This window comes from Pseudopipra pipra, chromosome 14 (genome assembly GCF_036250125.1).
Source record: "Pseudopipra pipra isolate bDixPip1 chromosome 14, bDixPip1.hap1, whole genome shotgun sequence".
NCBI classification, from domain to species: domain Eukaryota; kingdom Metazoa; phylum Chordata; class Aves; order Passeriformes; family Pipridae; genus Pseudopipra; species Pseudopipra pipra.
The window spans coordinates 7,110,092-7,128,639 of NC_087562.1; the positions used below are offsets into that span (position 1 = coordinate 7,110,092).

Consider the following 18,548-nt stretch of genomic DNA (forward strand, 5'->3'; position numbering starts at 1 on the left):
GAATGGAGGGATGGATGGATGGATGGATGGCTGAAGAGATAGATGGATGGGTACATAGAGGGCTGGGTGGATGGATGCACAGGTGGATGGATGGATGGATGGATGGATGGATGGATGGATGGATGGATGGATGGATGGATGGATGGATGGATGGATGGATGGACGGACGGACGACATGGTGCATGGACAGACAGCAAAAGGAGGATTGATTGCTGCTATAAGGAATGGATGAGTGGATAGATGGATGGAGAACTGGATGGATGGATAGATGGAGGTGTGGATGAATGGATGAAGGCATGGACAGATGGAGGGGTGGAAAGGCAGATGGAGGCATGGATGGGTGAATGGATTGATGGTTGGGTGGGTGGACAAGTGGATGGATGGATGGGTGGATCGAGGCACGGATGGATAGATGGGTACATGATGGGTGGGTGGATGGATAGGTGGGTGGGTAGATTGAAGCACAGATGAGGGATGGAGGAGTGGATAGGTAACTAGATGGATGGGTGGGTGGGTGAATAGCTGGGTGGGTGGATGGGTGGATTGAGGCATGGATGGATGGATGGATGGAGAAATGGGTGGATGGATAGGCTGATGAAAGAAGGGAAGGTCTAGATGGATAGATGGATGGATGGATAAGCCGATGAACAGAGGGAAGAGACAGGTGGGTGATGGCAGGTGCCTGAGCATGAGTGTCTGCATCAGGGACAACTGGACAGACAGGCACGCAGCTGGCCACTGCCAGGCCATGCGCAGGAGGGCGGCTGCTGGGTACAGCCCTGGACACCCACCCACAGTCCATGCCACCCACCACAGCCCCGGACACCCACCACAGCCCGTGTCACCACCACAGCCCGTGTCACCACTGCAGTCCGTGTCACCCACCACAGCCCCCGTCACCCACCACAGCCCGTGTCCCCCCCCCCGGGGTTACGCCATTCTCCCGCCGCCCCCGGTGCCATTCCCGGCCGCCAGGGGGCGCCAGCGGCGGGCGCGCGGCGGGCGGGGGCGGGGCCGCTGCGAACCCCGCGAGCCCCGGCAACAAGTGACGAGCGCTGATTGGCCGAGAGCCCCGGGAGGGGAGTCGTGATTGGTCCTCGTGCCAAAGCCCGGACCTGCCCCCGCCGGGGCCCACCCCGAGCGCGCGGCTAGAGGGGCAGCCAATCAGAGAGGCGTGCGCCACGGTAACAGTAGGTGGAAGCCAATCAGCGTGCGCCGCGCCAAGCCAGGCCCCGCCCTCCTTGCGGAGACCGCGAAAACGCGTCGGGAGGAGCCAACTGGGCGGGGTGGGCGGGGCCTGAGGGCAGTGCAGCCAATCGGGAGCGAGGGCGCGCACCCGGTTGGGTCCCGGGGTGGTCCCGGTTCGATCCCAGTGCCATCCCGGTTCGATCCCGTTTTGATCCTGGTTCTGAACCCCGCCGGGTCCCGCTCGCCGAATGGAGCCGGCCGAGGTGGAGTTTCTGGCCGAGAAGGAACTGGTGACGATCGTGCCCAACTTCAGCCTGGACCGGATTCACCTCATCGGGGTCGGCGGGGCCGCGGGGCGGGACCGGGCAGGGGGGTTTGGGGACGCGGGGCTGGGGGTCGGGAGGGGGGGCAGAGACAGGGGAAACTAAAAACAGGATCAGAGGGACTCATGGGCGGGGCTGGGGCTGGAGAGGAGCTTGGGGACTTGGGGACACAGCCTGGGGGGTCAGGGAGTGGGGGCTTGGGGGACAGAGCCTGGGGAGACTGGGAACAGGGGCTTGGGGGACAAGGACTGGAGGGCAGGGGCTGGGCTGTTTGGGGAACAGCTTGGGGAGATGTGGAAGAGTTTTGGGGGGGCTTGTGGGTCATGGTTTGGAGGTCAGGGTATAGGGGCTGGGGGACAGAGGGGACTTGTGGCCAGGGGAGGCCAAGGGCAAGGGCTGGGCGGTTTGGGACAGAGCCTGGGGACACTGAGTGCAGGATCCAGGTGGGTCTTGGGGTCAGGGATGGAGGGATTAGGTGTGGGAGATTGGGTTTAGGGGATTGGGATTGAGGGGTAGGATCTGGGGAGATTGGTGGAGAGTGGCTGAGGGGATTCGGGATGGTCTGGGGTGTTTGGGAACAAGGGGAGAGGATGGGAGGCACAGGGAAGGATCTGGATGGATTGAGGGTGGTGGTTTGTTTTCCAGGGAGATCTGGGTCCTTTCAATCCTGGTTTGCCAGTAGAAGTGCCTGTCTGGTTGGCCATTAATCTGAAGCAGAGGCAGAAGTGTCGGCTGATTCCTCCAGAATGGATGGATGTTGGTGAGGATGGCGGCTTTGGCTTCAGCCCTTGCCTTCAGTGTGTGCAGTGGAAACATGAAATTAGAAAAACATCTATTTTTCACCTTTAGTGGGGGACTTAATTAAAAAAACACAAAATAACTGAGAGAGAAGGATCTAATGTTTCACTCCTGGAATTCTTTACATTTACTGTGAGAGTGGTGAGGCCCTGGCACAGGCTGCCCAGAGAAGCTGTGGCTGCCCCATCCCTGGAAGTGTCCAAGGCCAGGTTGGATGGGGCTTGGAGCAACCTGGTCTAGTGGAAGGTGTCTGTGCCCGTGGCAGAGGGTGGAATGAGATGAACTTTAAGGTCCCTTCCAATCCAAACCATTCTGTGATTAAATGGTACAGGAGGTGTCATCTTCCCAGTTAAGCTAGGTATTTAACTCCTGCTTCTCTGGAGAGGAGGAAGAACAGGGATTAAATTGAATTCCCAGCCCTGACACCTTCAGCAGTGGTCACTGGTCTTTCTGAGCAGTGCCTGGATCTCTCACAAGGCTTGTTCAGAAGGAGCTTTGGGGACCTTGGATCACAGAATCATTTAGGTTGGAAAGACCTCCCAAGTTATCAAGTCCAACCTGTGACTGACTCCCACCTTGTCACCCAGCCCAGAGCACTGAGTGCCACGTCCAGTCATTCCTTGGACACCTCCAGGGATGGGGACTCCACCACCTCCCTGGGCAGCCCCTTCCAATATTTAACGACTGTTTCAGTGAAGAAATTCCTTCTTATGTCCAACCTGAACCTTCCGTGGCACAGCTTGAGGCCATTTCCTTTTGTCCTGTCACTTGTTCACTCAGAGAAACTCTGGTTGACACTCTGTGAGGAGGGAGACCTGGGAGGCTGTGATGTCCCTGTCAGCATCTTTGCGTGCTTCCTCACAGGAACCTTTTCCTGTCCTCATGTCATTTGATGCTTGGATATAGAGTTGATCCTACAGAAATAACACGTGTGTTTCCAGGGATGGGTAAAAATGTACCTGGAGCATTGAAGGCCTGATGATGCCTGACTATCCCTGCTTGTATTTTAGGAAAACTGGAGGAAATCCGGGACCAGGAACGGAAGGAGGACACATTCACTCCAATGCCCAGTCCCTATTACATGGAACTCACCAAGCTGCTGTTGAACTAGTGAGTAGGAGCTGAGCTGTGGCATTTTCCATCCAAGTACGTGCTCGCACGGACAATCTTTCAAGCCTTGGTTGGCAGCAGCCCCGGAGGGCGGCGGGAAGAGCAGGAGTTAGCGGAGTTTTATCTCACAGCCTGCCAAGATTTCACAGCAGCAGTTTCCTCATGGTAACTTTGCATTTCAGTAACTTGGGGATTGCTTGTTCTGTGGCCTCGTAATTGGGGCTGTGCCGCTTTATTGAGCAGCAGCTCAGCGTGGAGGCCTGGAGGATCCGCAACACGTTCCACGGCTGCAATCTGTTCAGCAGCCTAAACCCTCCAGGCTTCTTCCTTGGCTCTCCTTCAGGAGGAAAGCTCCTCTTTCCTCAGCCTGAGAAGCAGGAGACCGGGAATATTCCGAGCCTGAGCTCCTGCCTGCTGAGGCATTTCACTTGTAAAATGTGCTGGCTGGTATTTTGCTCAGTGCGGGCTCTGGTGACTTTAAGCCCTCGATTAAGCAGGGTGGTCATTCCAGCTCTGGCTTTTCCTCTGGAGATGAGGCTCTTGGCTTGCAGCTCCCTCCCTCACGCTACAACAACCCTGACAGCTCTGTCCGCGCGAATCGATCGGATCTCTCAAGGTCCTTATGGCAGCGCTGAATGGCCTTAATGGGACGATGTGGCACATCTCACACAGCCCTTTCAGCTTAATTCTCCCTGATGGACCCCGGGAGCCCCGAGCCGGGGCTTTAATCGCGGCCAAGCCCTTCGATTCCCCAGCTGCCTGTGACTTTGGCCAGGTTATTGGCCCTCAGTGCACCTCACACCAGCTGGGCAATTACAGAGCAGAAGGATTCTAGCGAGAACCAGATGCTGCATAAGAGCTGAGCATTCCTGGGTAAATAAACCATCCCAGAAATCCCAGCAGCACAAGTACCAGACTGGATTTTAATGTGGAGTTGCAGGGTTTTTTTCTCTGTAGCAAACTGCTTGCCTCAGAGGGGTGAGGCGCTGCCAGCATGACTTAACACCGGTGACACAACATACACGTCCCTTGCAGCCTGTTCTGATCCTCTCTTTTCTTTCCCTTTTCTAGTGCCTCAGACAACATTCCCAAAGCCGACGAGATCCGGACGCTGGTGAAGGATACGTGGGATACCAGGATGGCCAAGCTGCGGCTGTCCGCGGACAGCTTCGTGCGGCAGCAGGAGGCTCACGCCAAGGTGTGCTGGGGATGTGCTGGGATGGCCCTGACACAGCCAGGCTGGAAGGGCTCCAGCTGCTGTGTGGGATGGTGATGGATGGGGAATGAGCTGCTGGGAAAAGGCTGGCTGGGGCATGTTTTTCCTGGGTTGTTGGTGCGTCAGTTGTGGGAGCTAAAGCCCTGTGTTGAACCCTTGCTTTTCGGGCTTGTGGCAGCTCCCTGTGCCTTATGGAAACCAGAGAATCATGGAATGGATTGCATGTGAAGGGATATTAAAGATGTAGTTCCACCCCCTGCCGTGGGCAGGGACACTTTCCACTAGACCAGGTTGTTCCAAGCCCTATCCAGCCTGGCCTTGAACACTTCCAGGGATGGGGAATGCTCTTGAAATAGGACTCTTGGTGCTCAGGTGCTTCTCCTAAGTGGGGTGGCAGCTGGGTCGGTCCCTTGGAATGTCATCCAAGGGGAAATGTGGGCTGTGAGCTGCTTCCCAAGTGCCTTGTCCTCTGCTGCTTCCCAAGATTCTGTTACTTCCCCTTTTAGCTGGATAACTTAACCTTGATGGAGATCAACACGACTGGGACTTTCCTCACTCAAGCCTTGGATCACATGTACAAGCTCCGGACTAACCTCCAGCCTGGCGAGAGTGCCCACTCCCAGGATTTCTGAGCGGGAACTGGAAGGGAGCAGGGCTCTGTTCCTCACCCCTGGGCCTTCATCTGGCCAGTCCCCACCTCCCTGCACAGACCTCCCGACGCCTCCCGACCCTCATCCTCCCTCGGCAGCAGCTGCACGGCCTCACAGCCGGGTGGGAATTGCTCCGATGGCACCGGAGCGTCCCTGGGAGCCGCTCTGGGGCTCGGTGCGGGAGGTGCCTTGCTGGGCTCTAATGAGGCTGGGCGGGATCTCTCCTGTGGTTGTACTTCAGCGAGGGAACTTCTGAGGGCAGCACAGGCCACACACTGCCTTGAAAGCCATAAATTTCGAGGCGGTGCTTCGCCATGGATTTTCTCAGAGCCTTGGGAAAAAAAAAAAAAAAGGGGAAGATGTGCCGGCAATGAGGTGTCTGCTGGGGAGATCAGCTGGGAAGCAGATCCATCTGCTCTTTGGAGGACAAAGGAAATGGCTTTCCCTCTCCAAAGCCAGGCTATTGGGAAATATACATCTGACTGGGGTTTTTTTAAAATATTTTGCCTTTTTAATCTGCAACTGTGTATAAAAAAAATAATAAAAATAATAATAAAAAATAATTGCAGCTGGGTCAGCAGCATCAAATTAATCCCTGTGTGGTGTCACACATGGGTTAAACAATGCTTGGAAAAACCTGCAGCTCTCTCCTTTGGCTCCAGCCCCGATTCCCTGCAGCAGAGAGACAGGCAAGGGCAGGATCCAGGGCAGGATCCAGGCAGGATCCTGGCCGGAGCCAGGCTGTGCTGATGGCAGATGTAATTATTCCTCGAGCCCGAGGGTGCCAGGCTGCGAGCGCTGCCCTTCCCCAAGCATCTGGGCCAGGCTCCTGCTGCCATCTGTGCCCTGCCTGCCTCTGCTGCGTCCCCAAAGGGCTGGGACAGCAGGAATGATGGCAGGAGCTGCTGGGAATGCTTAGAGCAGGGCTGGGAATGCTCGGAGCAGGGCTGCGTTCCCATTGCCGGCGGCGGAGAAAGAATCCGTTGCCGTCATTGTGGAAGAGTTTATTTTGGTTTTTGGATGTTTTCAGAAATTACAGCAATATATTCATAAATACCTAATTACTACATTCAACAAATAATATATTACATTACAATTAATTCCAACAAGTACACTTTGAACATGTTTAGGGTTGGTTTTTCTCCTTTTTTGGGGTTTTTTTTTTGCTTTCTTTCACAGCATCTAACCTGCCTCCAGCAGGCTCTGCCTTTCTCTCCCTCCTCCCAGCCATCCCAGGCTCTGGCACAGCTGCTCCAGCAATTCTGCACGGGGTGTGTACGGACACGACCACTCACCATGGCCCCAAGGGGAGGAGAAATGCTGAGAAATTGGTCCAAAAAACCTGATTCTGGGCTGTTGAGGACAGAAAGTCAGGACAGGAGGTGCTACAAAGCAAGGCTACATCCCAGCCAGGCTCCTCATCGTGGTGAGGGATAAATTGCCATCGATTTTCCATCCCTGGCTTCTTCCCCCCCTCCACCACAGCACACAGGAAGGGAAGAGAGTGCAGCAACGAGTATTTTGCTGTGTTAAAATTCCCTGTGAAGCCCGGAGTTGGCAGCGACGAGGCCAGAGGCTGGCGAGGCAATTGGGGATTTAAAAAAGATTAAACTAATTTCTGTCACAAGGGCATTTTGCTTTTTAATCTTGCACAGCTTTTTATATTTGGTGAAGCCAATGGGAGAGCGGGGAGCAGAGGGGGGTTGGGGAGGGTTAATGCTTTCTTTGCAAGTGCAACAAGGGAATTTAAAGCAGGAAGCAGAGGTCACCTTTTCCTGGAGATGTGAGCCGGTCTCGTGGCGAATTAAAAACAATTTATAATAAATAATTTAAAAATAATAATAAAAAAAAGGCTTCCCTGGGGGAGTTGGGGCACACGATGGGTTAGAAAGAGGCTAAAAATGGCACCAAGCCTGACCCTGTCACCCCATCCTGGTGGCACCAGGATATCCCTGCCCGCCAGCGGGCACAGCTCAAACCTGGAATGTCCCCATGGTGCCACCAACAGACTCACAGAGACCCTCTTTCCCCCTGCCCAGACTGCCTTAGCACTGCTCTGATTGTCTTGGTATTTTGGGAAGAGGGACAGGGACACCCCAGTGCCACCCACCCCCAAACCCTCCAGCCCTCTCGGCGCAATTCCTTTGGGTTTTGAATTTGGCAGGTGGAGACTGTTCAAGGCTGAGACACCACCTGACACCGTAACACCCACAACAACCTGACTGGAGCAGAAAACGCCCCAGAAAGCAAAGAAAAAGGGTAAAAATAATAATAATAAAAAAAAGACCAACAAAACACAGGAGGGTGGAAGGGCTCGGCTTCCCAAGGGACTGGTGGTGGGACAGCACTGGAAAAGGGGATTTATTTTTCCTGGGTTTAAATTCTTTTTAACACTTCAATATCTTTTCTGGCCTGACCAGCAGCAGTACAAACACTAAAAGCAAGTTAATCCTTTTGCCAAAAAAAAAAAAAACCAAAACCAGAAAGAAAATAAAAACAGGGAGGGAGAAGGGGAAACAGAAAAAGAAAAAAAAAAGCAGAAACATATTAAAAAAAAAGGCAAGCTTTTTATAACAATAATTAAAGCAATAAAAACATACAAAACTTTGTTGTTTTTTAATATATATACACAGTACAAGGCTGAAGCACCTTTTTTTTTCTTTTTTGACTATTCAGTCCCAAAGCCAGGGTGACAAGGTGACCCCACGCGTGTCCCTGCCCCTTCCCCGCCAACCAGGAACAAAAAGGGACCTTCAACCAGTTTATTGACTTTATTTTTTGATAGCGAAGTGCATTTCCAGTGGAAACCCCGGGATGGGGGTGCCGTGCCGGGAGCAGGGGGCTCGGCAGCACCCGGCCCCGTGGGGCTCCGCCAGCTTTAGTGTTGTCGGTGGAGACTTTAATTGTCTTTTTTTTTTTTTTTTTTTAGAAAAAAACCAAAAGAACCAACAAAAAAATGAGCGTTATAAAGTGTGGGTGGGTGGAGGGGGGGGGGCTGCAGCGCCGTGGCCCTCCCCAGAGGAGGGGACAGGCTGGGGGCTGCTGGCCGTGGGATGGGCTCCCCGGCTCCCGTGCTCCTTTGCTTCATGCATGGCACATTCTCCGTTTATTTATTTATTTATTTCTTCTTTTTTTTTTTTTTCTTTTTATTATTAATGTTCTTTTTTTTTTTTTTTCAATTTTATTTTTTTAGCTTCAAACCTCCCAGTGAAAAATATTAAATATTCAAGGTAATAAAATAGATTATTATTTCTAGACTATATGTTCGGCCTGGCCCAAGGAGCGTCACCTGGGATACCCCTTGAAATAACCCCTAGACCACTGCATTGCAGGCAAGGCAAGGCACTTCCGCAGGTGATCCAGCTCGGCTTGCAGGCGTTCCCGCTCCGACACCATCTTCTGCTTCTGGGTCCTCAGCTCCTGTGGGCAGCCAGGGACAGGGAATGGTCAGAGGGCAGCACGGAGTGCTCGTGCAGCAGTGGATGTGGGGTGCCTTGGGAATAGGGTGGGGGGCACTGCAGGGGATGGGAAGCACAAAGTTTGGGACACAGCAGGTGATGGGGCACTGCAGGGAATGGGAACTGCAGGGAATGGGAACTGCAGGGAATGGGAACTGCAGGGAATGGGAACTGCAGGGAATGGGCAGTGCAGGGTTTGGGACACAGCAGGGGATGGGACACAGCAGGGGATGGGACACAGCAGGGGATGGGGCAGTGCAGGGAAGGGGCAGTGCAGGGAAGGGGCAGTGCGGGGATGGGCACTGCGGGGTTTGGATACCGCAGGGATGGGCACTGCAGGGTTTGGATACCGCAGGAATGGGCACTACAGGGAATGGGAACCGCAGGGGATGGGGCAGTGCAGGGAAAAGGCACTGCAGGAATGGGCACTGCAAAGGGATGGACACTGAAGGTAATGGCGCACTGCAGGGAAAAGGCACTGCAGGGATGAGTACTGTAGGGATTGGGCACTGCAGGGATTGGGATCCCTTGTGGAGTTCTGGACTTGCCTGGATGCCCCAAGGGGAATGTGGTTGCCTGTGGCACAGGGTGAGGGGAATAGGGTAGGGGGCACTACGAGGGATGGGGCACTTCAGGGAATGGGCACTGCAACACTGCAGAGATGTGCACTGCAGGGATGGATGTGGTACAGGAGGATTGGGTGCCTCAGGGACGGGTCTCTCTCAGAAGCCCAGTGCCCAGGAGGATTGAGGACCCCGCAGAGGCCAGATGCCCAGGAGGACTGGGCAGCCCTCAGAGCCCAGGAGGACAGGGTGCCCGTGCCCACTCACTGCCATGCTGTGCGACAGCTGCTCCGCCGTCAGGCTCAGGCTGTAGTGCTGGGCCTCCAGCCGCCGGCACTGCGTCTGCAGCACTTGGCGCTCCAGGTTTTGTTCTGCAAGATCCAAGGGAGAGGGGCTGAGCACCGGCTCCTCTGGCTCCAGGCCTGGCACAGAGGATGCCAGCCCTGATCAAGGCTCTGCCCAGCCAGCAGTGATTGTCTCCAGCACCCCAGAGCATCCCCAGCCCCTGCACTGCCCACAGGGAACCTCTGGGTCCCACTGGGAGGATGCTGGACAGTCGTGAATACACTGATTTTTCACATATAGATCACTTTTCACCAGTGCCTGTCGCTTTCATGCTGCTCCTGCAGTGCTGGAGATCCACCAGTGCTTCCCCAGCCCATCCCAGCAGGAACCAGAGATGCCCCCGAGGGGAAACAGAGGCACAAAGTTGGGGTTTACCCTCCGTGGCCCACCCCGCCCCCCTACCTTCTATATGTTCCTGGTAAGCTTCAAAAATTGCCTCGATCCCTTGCCACTTGGGCCTGGGGTAGTCTTCCTCCTCTTCCTCCTCCTCCTCCTCCTCGTCCTCTTCCTCAGAGGCCGAGTCGCGGGGCAGCGGGGGCAGTGCCCGGTGGGGCAGGGGCCCCTCGGCCGTGCCGTTGTGGGGGGGCCCGGCCAGGCGGGTGGACGCCTGGAGCTCCGGGATGTTGTAGTGGATGGAGGCGTCAAGCTTGTGGTTCTGCTCCGCCGTCAGCGCCGCCGTCCCCCCTGTGGGCAACCAGAGTCAGCCCCCCGCCCATTCCCTGCGCCCCCCAGTGCTGCCCTCCAAGAGGGATGCTCCTCTCAAGGCTTTAATTCCACCCTACCAGGTCTTTTGGGGGGCTACAGTGTTTTTCATGGGTTTTCATCACTCCCCATGCACTGCAGTAGCTTTATTTATCTCACTCATTGAATTCAATGAGTTTGGGGGGGTTGGAGCTGGGTTATCCAAGCACCTTATTTTTAGCTTCATAAATGAGCTCTGGGGATGCTCCAGCAACGAGGTTGCTGGTGACGAACCCTGGTGGTGGGACAACAGGGTGCTATAGCAGTGACACCCAGCTAGCTTCCCATATTCCTGCTTTTTTTTCTGAACATCAGGAAGAATTTACTGAAAGGGTTCCTAAATACTGGAAAGGGCTGCCCAGGGAGGTGGTGGAGTCCCCATCCCTGGAAGTGTCCAAGGAACAACTGGACGTGGCACTCAGTGCTCTGGGCTGGGTGACAAGGTGGGGATCGGTCACATGTTGGACTCAGTGATCTCGGAGACCTTTTCCAACCTCAGTGATCCTGGGATTTTGTGATCTGTGCTTCCCATTACCTTTGTGCTTCTGCAATGCCTTCTGCGTGGACTGCAGCACTGACTCGTGGAACTGATGGGCGAACTCCTCGGCAATGAAGGGCTCCCAGGGCTTGCTCTTGCCGTTCATGCTGTGAGACAGTGGCACTGGGATGTCCTTGGGCAGGGGACCCCTGACATAGCTGAGGATGCTCAGTGCCTTCTTCCCGGGGTGCCCATCACTCAGCCGGGGCTTCTCCACCAGTGCAGTGCCCAACTCCTTGGTCCTTGGTAGGTCCTGGGGTCTCAGCTGGTCTAACCTGCCAGGCTCCCCTGTCTTTGGCACCTCCGGCACGGAGACAGCGATGCCCACGGGTTTATCCGGATCCAGCAGCAGCGGCGGCACCGGTGGCTCTTTGGGAAGAGGAGGAGCGACAGCTGCAGTCAAGACTCCGTGTGCCCATCAAGGCAAAGCTGTGGCCCTCATCCCAGCAGGAAGGGGATGCTCCCAGCCAGCCGAGAGCCAGGGAAGGACTTGGGGTGCTTACCAGTGGTCGGGGCATTAGGGCTGTCCCGCGGGGAGCTCTTCACCACCACGGCGGCCGGCGTGGTCTTCTGCTTCATGGCCTGGAGCATCTCCACCAGCTTCTCCTTGTCTGTGGCATGGGAAGCTGAGGTTTAGTGTAGCCTCTGCTCAGCAGAGCAAGCTCACGGGCCCAGGCAGGACCCCTCTGTGGCACCCCCAAACCAAGGAGCGGGGCCCGGCCCCGGGCATGCACGGGGCATGGCTGTTACCTTTCCTCTTCTCGGCGCTGATGTGTGTGAGGTTGAAGATGGTGAGGAAGCGCTTCTTCTCCTCGAAGTTGGGGCTGTTGTTCATCTCATCGGGGCTGTAGCGGGTGGAGAGCGGGAGGTGCGGGGAGGGCGTGCGGCGCTTGTTCTGCACCGTGGGCGGCGAAGGGCTCCGCTCCCGCAGCATCCGCCGGCGTTTGCGCCGCTTCTGGCTCAGCAGTTCCTCCTTCTGCTGCTGCGTGGTGAGGCCAAAAAGCTGCAGGAACTCCAGCTTCTGGGGCGATAAGGGGGAGAGCAGAGCAGGGTCATCCCCGGAACAATCCCCATCCTCATCTCCATCCTCATCCCCATTCCCATCCTCATCTTCATTCCTGTTTCCATCCTCATCCTCATCCCTACCCTCATCCCCATTCCAATCCCCCTCCTCATCCCCATCCCCATTCTCATCTCCATTCCCTACCTCCATCGCCATCCCCATCCCTATCCCTAACCCTCCAGTGCCTCTGCAGCCAGCTGAAGATGGTGGCTTCAGCACAACACTGGGAGCTGGTGCTGAGGAGGGGCTGCTCCTCCAGAGAACATGGAGGGACAGGGGGACCAGGAGGGGACAGGGAGTGCCATCAGTACCTCAGAGGACGTGTCCAGCTTCAGCGGAGGCTGCTCAGCCACGCAGCGGAGATGGGCCCGCACCTCCTCCTCATCGCTGTCATCACAGGAGTCGTCCAGGTCATAGTAGTACCCTGGGGATGGGGAGAGGCTGCCCTGAGACTGGGGACACCACAGGGACCTTCTGGGGATCCCAGGAAATCTTCTGGAACTCATTGGGACCCCACTGGGGATGGGGGTGCATCAGGGTGCTGGTGCAGTGGGGTGGGATGTCAGGGGGGAGCAGTGGGGGTCCAGTGTGGGGCCCAGCAGGACGGGAAGTGCAACTCAATGGAGCCCTGTCCCCCCTCCAGCAGCCACGGGACCTTGGCGGGCATCGCCCGCCCCTGTGTCCCTGCTTGGCATGGCTATGGGATGGGTGGCAAGGGGTCAATGGGGTAGGGCCGGGGGGAGGCTGTGGCTAAGCCCCACAACCCAATGGAGGGGGGAGAGCAACACCAGCCCCCCACAAGCACTCCATCTCCTCCTCACCACTGTTCTCCTTGCTCGCGCAGTCCTATTAATATTTAAAACCCACTTATTAGCCTCAGTTCATCATTTATTAATTGGGCATGTCTGGAGCGGAGGGTTTACCAAGCCACTCGGATGCAGGAGCAGCGGCATCCCCGGGAGACCCCCTGGCCGCTCCCCCGTCACCAGGTCCCAGTGCCAGTGGCGGCATCCCCGGTCCCTCACCTTTCTCCCGGGCCTCCCGCCGCCGGCGCTCCTCCAGGTCCAGTTTGCTGACCAGCCTGCGGTGCTGCTGCACGAACTCGTCGTAGATGTACATGGGGTCCTGGGCGCGGGGCTGGGGGGGCCGGTAGGGCGAGCTGGGCTTGGTGGCCTCAGGGAAGGGGGTGGCCGGGGGTCTCTGCTGGCTCAGGATGCTCTGAGTGGACTTTTCCAGCTCAGCTAGGAAGGGGGTGTGGGTGAAGCCCCCGTGCTCCGGGGCACCAGGCTCCCGTCCCAGGGGATATTTCTCCAGAGCATCCCTCTTCCTTGCCCCCTCCTCCAGCTTTTCGGGGCAGAAGACCCTCTCCACCTTTACCAGCGGGATGCCCTGACGGCTGGGCTCGAAGGGGGTCGGGTGGCCGTGGAGGGCATGGGGCTCAGGGAGGCGCCGCGGGGGATCGGGGGGGTTCTCCATCAGTGAGACGGGGTTCCAGAGGGACGTGGTGACAGGGTGGTGCTGGGGTTTGGGGGAGATGAGTGGTGGGGGCCCACCGAAGTGCTGCCCTGGCTCCCGGCTGCTTGGCTCGTGGCGGCTCGATCCCGACCTGCAGGGAGATGAAAGGACCGGAGAGGTGAGGAGCCGGCACCACCACTGGAGAGCTGGCAGCACTCCAGCGCCAGGGGATTTTAGGGAAGAAATATGCCAGTTAGGGCTGCCCAGAAGGGTTTCTGCATGTGGGGCTGCCATACTCGTCCCCTCCTGTGCCACCAACCTGAGGGATGGCGGCAGAGTTAAGGATGTGCGTGGGAGGATTGGGCAGGGACGTGGCTGCATCCCCAGGGTGCCAGGCAAGAGACCCCAGGCTTGACCCCCATGTGGGGACAAGAGATCCACTAGTCCTGGCACAGCCCCGGCAGCCAGGGCAGTGCCCCAGTGCAGCCCTTCTCTGACAGCCAGAGCCGGAGCCAGCCCGTTAGCAGGATAAATATTTCATGTGCCCAAGCTGTGCATTTAACGCTTTTCCGCTCCAGCGCCCTGGAGCTCCGCACACGGAGCAGCGGGTTCAGCTCAGCCGCCATCGTGTCACCGCCGCCATCGTGTCACCGCCGGCGGAGAGCACCACCTGCCCTCTGGGATCAGTCCCTCTCCCTCCCCACTGCATGTGGGATAAGGATGGGAATGGAGCATCCCCGGCTGCAGGTGTTTCGGGGTGACCTTGCTGCCTCCTCTCCCGTAGGGGTGGGAGGAGCGGATGGGGAAAGGAGCCTGCAGCGGGCACTCGCCTTTGTGCCGCCCCATGATCCGCTCCTTATTATCCTTGATGAGCCGCACTAATCCCCTGGATACCCAAAAATAACAAAGGGAGCAGGCGGCAGAGCTGGCTGGATGAGCCTGCACTGCTTAAGCGCTCAGCAACGGGGGCGAGCCAGCCCCTGTCAATCAACCACGGGGTGCAGGCACGCTCTGCTGCCCCCCCAAACTGCCCAGGCTCAGCACAGGTGCCCCCTAAACGAGGCATCCCAGTGTCTGGCTCCGCTGCACGGGAAGGGGGAGATGCAATTAGCAGTGCCGGTGGCTGGGCAGCACCTGGCCACTCGCCGCTGGCCCCCGGCCACCTCCTGGGCTCTTCGCCTGCCGCCGCGCAGATGTCGGGCACCGGGAATGCTGGACGCTGCCAGCACAGCCGGCCTGGCTGGCACCGCCTGGCAGGGACCTGCTGGTGCCAGCCTGGACACCATGGCTTTGGCTCACAGGGATGTGTGAGGAGCAAGGGGTGCGGCAGTGGGGTGATGGATACCTGGGAAGGGGGCAGAGCTACCTACAACTCTGTGGGTACAGCCATGGGTTAGGGGGAAAACTTATAGATCATCATAGAAAACTTATAGATCATCATATCACAGCACCATGGAATGGTTCGGTGCTTTGCGATGACGGGACCTTAAATCTCATCTTGTTCCACCCCCTGCCATGGGCAGGGACACCTTCCACTAGACCAGGTTGCTCCAAGCCCTGTCCAACCTGTCCTTGAACACTTCCAGGGATGGGGCAGCCACAGCTTCTCTGGGCAATCTGTGCCAGGGCCTCACCACTCTGACAGGGAAGAATTTTTTCCCAATATCTAATCTAAACCTGCCCTCTTTCCATTTAAAGCCATTCCCCCTTGTCCTATCATTCCATACCCTTGTCCAAAGTCCCTCCCCAGTTTAAGATATGGATATTACAGCAAAGAAAGCTGCAACATGGGAAAATGCAGCTCAGTTTAAGGGGGAATCTCCATCCCTGGAGCAGGGCTGGCATCATCCCTACCTGGGATGCTCAGGCCGGTGCTCGGGCTCAGGCTGGCTTGGGACACGCCCCATGTCCAGGTGCTGCTCCAGTACTTGTTGCCGGAACTCCGAGACTTGGGACTGCCGATCCTCCTTCTCCTGGCGCAGCCGGCGCTGCCGGGCCAGCCACTTCTCCTCCTCGTTGGTGCGGTGGATGAGCAGTGCCGTGGCCGCGCTGCTCCCCGGCAGTGGGAACACGCTGTGGTTGGGGATAAGGCTGGGAACTGGGTGGTGGGAGCCCGGTGGTGGGTGCAGGGGGTGCTGGATGGGCTTCGGCGTCGGCAGTACCGAGTCCTTGAGTTTGTCTGTGTTGGAAAAGAGGTGATGGAGAGTCAGGGCAGGGAAAGAGGGGGATACCCATGGGTGGCTATCAGGGAATTTTGGGGTGAGCACCCCTGTGGGCAGGAGGGACCCAGAGCTGTGGGGCTGGAGCTCAGCAAAGGGTGCTGCCCTCTCACAACCAGCATGCACGGCACCGGGCAAGGTACCACCCAGACCGAGTCAGATGGCACAGGCACCGTGCTGCTGCTCCGAGCCACTGCAGCTGGGCTCTTGGCAAAGCAAGCTGGCAGCCAGGAGAGCCCAGCTCCACCCCCAGCCACCTCCCAGGGCCACGGTCCGCCGTGGCTTTGCCATCTGGAGGGGAGAGGGGACCAAGGCAAGCTGTGCCAAAGGCAGCAACTCATCCAGTGCCACCCATGGGGATGTTACCTGGTCTGCCGGGGGCCAGTGGCTCCACTGGTTTGCCCCGCTCCTCAGCCGGGTGCCCCCGCAGCCCGTGGAGCTCTGCCACGGGGAGGAAGGGCCCCTCCATGGCTTTCACCATGCTCAGCTCCTTCTCCCGGGCACGCTCCCGCTGCCTCTCCAGCTCCCGCTCCCGCTCCTTTTCCCGCTCGCGTTCCAGCTCCTTCTCCCGTTCCCGCTCCCGTTCCCTCTCCTTCTCCCGCTCCCGGTCGGCTTCTCGCTCCCGCTCCTTCTCCCGCTCCCGTTCCCGCTCCCGCTCCCGCTGCCGCAGCTCTTCATCCATTTGCAGCCTGCAAAGAAAAGCCCATAAGAAAAGCACCAACCCCAAACATCCACTGGAGCACCCCAAACCCACCCCCAGATGCCTGTTACCATCCCCCAGAACACCCCCAAGCCCCACCCCATGCCTGTCAGCATTCCCTGGAGTACTCCCAGACGTGCACATTTTCCCCAAAGCACCTCCAAACAACCCTTGGTCATCTGTCAGAATCCCCTGGAGCACCCTTGAACCACCCCCAGTCACTTGTCAGCATCCTCTGGAACACTCCCAAATCCCCAGATGCCTGTCAGTGCCCCTGGAGCACCCCCCAGCCAACCCCCAGCCACCTGTCAGCATCCCCTGGAGCACCCCAAACCCACCCCTGGTCACCTATCAGCATCCCCTGGAGCACCTCAAAACCATCACCCCCACCCATCAGCCCTTCCGTACCTCTCGGCAGCGAGGCTGGAGATGCGCTCGGACTGGAGGGCGGAGAGGGAGGAGTGGGAGAGCTCGGGGGGATACCGCACCCCCGAGAGGTGCAGGTGCATGGCCGAGGGGTGCAGGGGCGGCAGCGAGCCCGGCGCTGGCAGCGGGTAGAAGGGGGACCGCAGTGCCGACAGGCAGTAAGACTCGTCCATCCTGGGAAGACAGGGATGCTCAGGAGGGCCAAAGAACCCCCCAGTTCCCCACGTGGAAGCTGGATGGGGGCCGCCTTCTGCTGGGAGAAGGTGTTGAGAGAGCCTCAAAATGCCCCCCGGTGCAGCCCAAACATCCTTTGTGGATCACTCTCCCAGTTCCCCAGCCCACAAGGCTCCTCCTTCAGCATTTCCCTGGGATCCCGAGGTCCTGAGGTGCCCACCTGAAGGCAGGATGTGGGAAGGGGTGATGTGTCAGGTAGCTGGGGTGGTAGTAGGCGGCGGCGGTGGCCGGGTCGAGGCCGAGGGGCGGCAGGGAGGACATGCGGAGGTCCTCGGCCGTGTGGTAGGGACGGAAGCTCCGCAGGTAATCCTCGGTGACCGCGCTGGGAGGCACCACGTGGTGGACCGGCCGCTGCAGGCTGGGGGGTAGGGAGATGGTCACCATTCCACCCTGCCCCCCTGGGGAGATGTGACTCCCCAGGATGGGACAAGAGCTCACAGGGGACACCTGCACCCTGCAACCCCCCACCCTCCATTCATTCTGACCAGACTCACTTGAGAGGTGGGAAGCGGGAGTCCTGGACCACGGAGCTGGGGGGCAGCCCGAAGGAGTAGGGTGTCCCCAGGAGGTGAGAGGGGACGGTGGGACCCCCTGCTTTCTCCTGTGTGAGTGGGGGCTCCGAGATGAGGCGCTCACGGCCGGCGCTGCTGCTGCTGCCTCGTGACCCTGCTTCCTGCTGGAAGGCAAAGGGGCAGGAATGCCAAGGTGGGCATTAGGGGATGGCAGAGATCCCACAAGGATGGAGTGTCCCTGCTGTGTCCCTACCCAGAGACCCCCAGTGGGTTCCCAGTGTGCTCAGAGGGATCCCTGACTGGCACCAGTTCCATCAGAGCATCCTCCTGCATCTAGGCTTTGGAAGTGCAGCTGGAGGGGTGTTAGGGTCTGGGGGGCTACACTAGGGGGGCATCAGTGGGAAAGGGGGTGCTGAAGCCTGAGAAGAGCTGAGGGCAGGACACCCATTACCTGCCTGGAGATTTATGGGCTGCTTTGTTCTCCAGAACCATTAATCATCCGGGGAGGACACAGGCAGGGGAAATCCAGCCAGGCTTTGATAGCAGCCATAACCCAGGGGTCAGCCTGGAATCCTCCCAGCTCCCCTCTGGCATCAACACCCCCACCCTGACATGGGGCCCCAGCCGTCTCCCATCAGCTCTCATCCCCAGTGCCAGGATGGTCTCTCCCTCCAGCTGTGGAGGCACCCCCCAGCAATGGGGACCACTTGAGGTGGCAAGGGAGCCTGCAGTGTCTGACACTTAAGGGGGGGCCCCCAGCAAGGCAAGCTTGGGTTTAAAATTGATTCTTTTTCATTGCACCTTCTGTGTTTAGCAGCTCAGCAGGAGGATGGCAACACCCACAGCATCCCCCACCCTGTCCATCCCTCCCCGTCCCATCCCATCCCATCCCGTTCCGCAGACCCTCCAGGGCAAGTCGCAGGTCCCCAGCCATGAGGGACAGCCCCAAGGTCACCACGGCCGGCACAAAGGGCGCCGTGTCCCCCCCTCCCCGCCACCTCTGCCGCCT

General features: G+C 58.0%; 2 protein-coding genes across 5 annotated transcripts in view; one reads left to right on the top strand and one right to left on the bottom strand.

The window, feature by feature from the left end:
- Positions 1-1,301: 1,301 nt before the first annotated feature.
- GINS2 (GINS complex subunit 2) lies at positions 1,302-5,848 on the top strand. The gene is made up of 5 exons (XM_064670997.1): positions 1,302-1,526; positions 2,157-2,271; positions 3,320-3,419; positions 4,491-4,617; positions 5,142-5,848. The coding sequence occupies exons 1-5, from the start codon at positions 1,437-1,439 to the stop codon at positions 5,265-5,267; spliced, it is 558 nt and encodes a 185-aa protein (XP_064527067.1). The 5' UTR covers positions 1,302-1,436; the 3' UTR covers positions 5,268-5,848.
- Positions 5,849-7,882: 2,034 nt separating this feature from the next.
- Positions 7,883-18,548, bottom strand: part of GSE1 (Gse1 coiled-coil protein) — a 102,368-nt gene continuing 91,702 nt past the window's right edge. Inside the window, exons 5-17 of one of the 4 annotated variants that reach the window (XM_064670993.1) lie at positions 17,522-17,703; positions 17,188-17,385; positions 16,776-16,967; positions 16,034-16,356; positions 15,303-15,627; positions 13,019-13,599; positions 12,305-12,417; positions 11,681-11,951; positions 11,434-11,556; positions 10,928-11,299; positions 10,054-10,335; positions 9,574-9,677; positions 7,883-8,705 (exon numbers count right to left, since the gene is read on the bottom strand). In XM_064670993.1, coding sequence (XP_064527063.1) covers positions 8,571-8,705; positions 9,574-9,677; positions 10,054-10,335; positions 10,928-11,299; positions 11,434-11,556; positions 11,681-11,951; positions 12,305-12,417; positions 13,019-13,599; positions 15,303-15,627; positions 16,034-16,356; positions 16,776-16,967; positions 17,188-17,385; positions 17,522-17,703 — 3,201 coding nt within the window. In that variant the 3' untranslated portion in view covers positions 7,883-8,570. The remainder of the gene's footprint in view (positions 8,706-9,573; positions 9,678-10,053; positions 10,336-10,927; positions 11,300-11,433; positions 11,557-11,680; positions 11,952-12,304; positions 12,418-13,018; positions 13,600-15,302; positions 15,628-16,033; positions 16,357-16,775; positions 16,968-17,187; positions 17,386-17,521; positions 17,704-18,548) is intronic. The other 3 variants (XM_064670996.1, XM_064670994.1, XM_064670995.1) reach the window with 3 other exon arrangements.

What these genes read in the sequence shown, in the direction of transcription:
- GINS2 (XM_064670997.1), top strand. Translation starts at nt 1,437, where the DNA reads ATGGAGCCGGCCGAGGTGGAGTTTCTGGCCGAGAAGGAACTGGTGACG. An exon ending in ACCGGATTCACCTCATCGGG is followed by an intron (nt 1,527 to 2,156) that starts GTCGGCGGGGCC and finishes TTTGTTTTCCAG; the next exon opens with GGAGATCTGGGTCCTTTCAA. An exon ending in ACCAAGCTGCTGTTGAACTA is followed by an intron (nt 3,420 to 4,490) that starts GTGAGTAGGAGC and finishes TCCCTTTTCTAG; the next exon opens with TGCCTCAGACAACATTCCCA.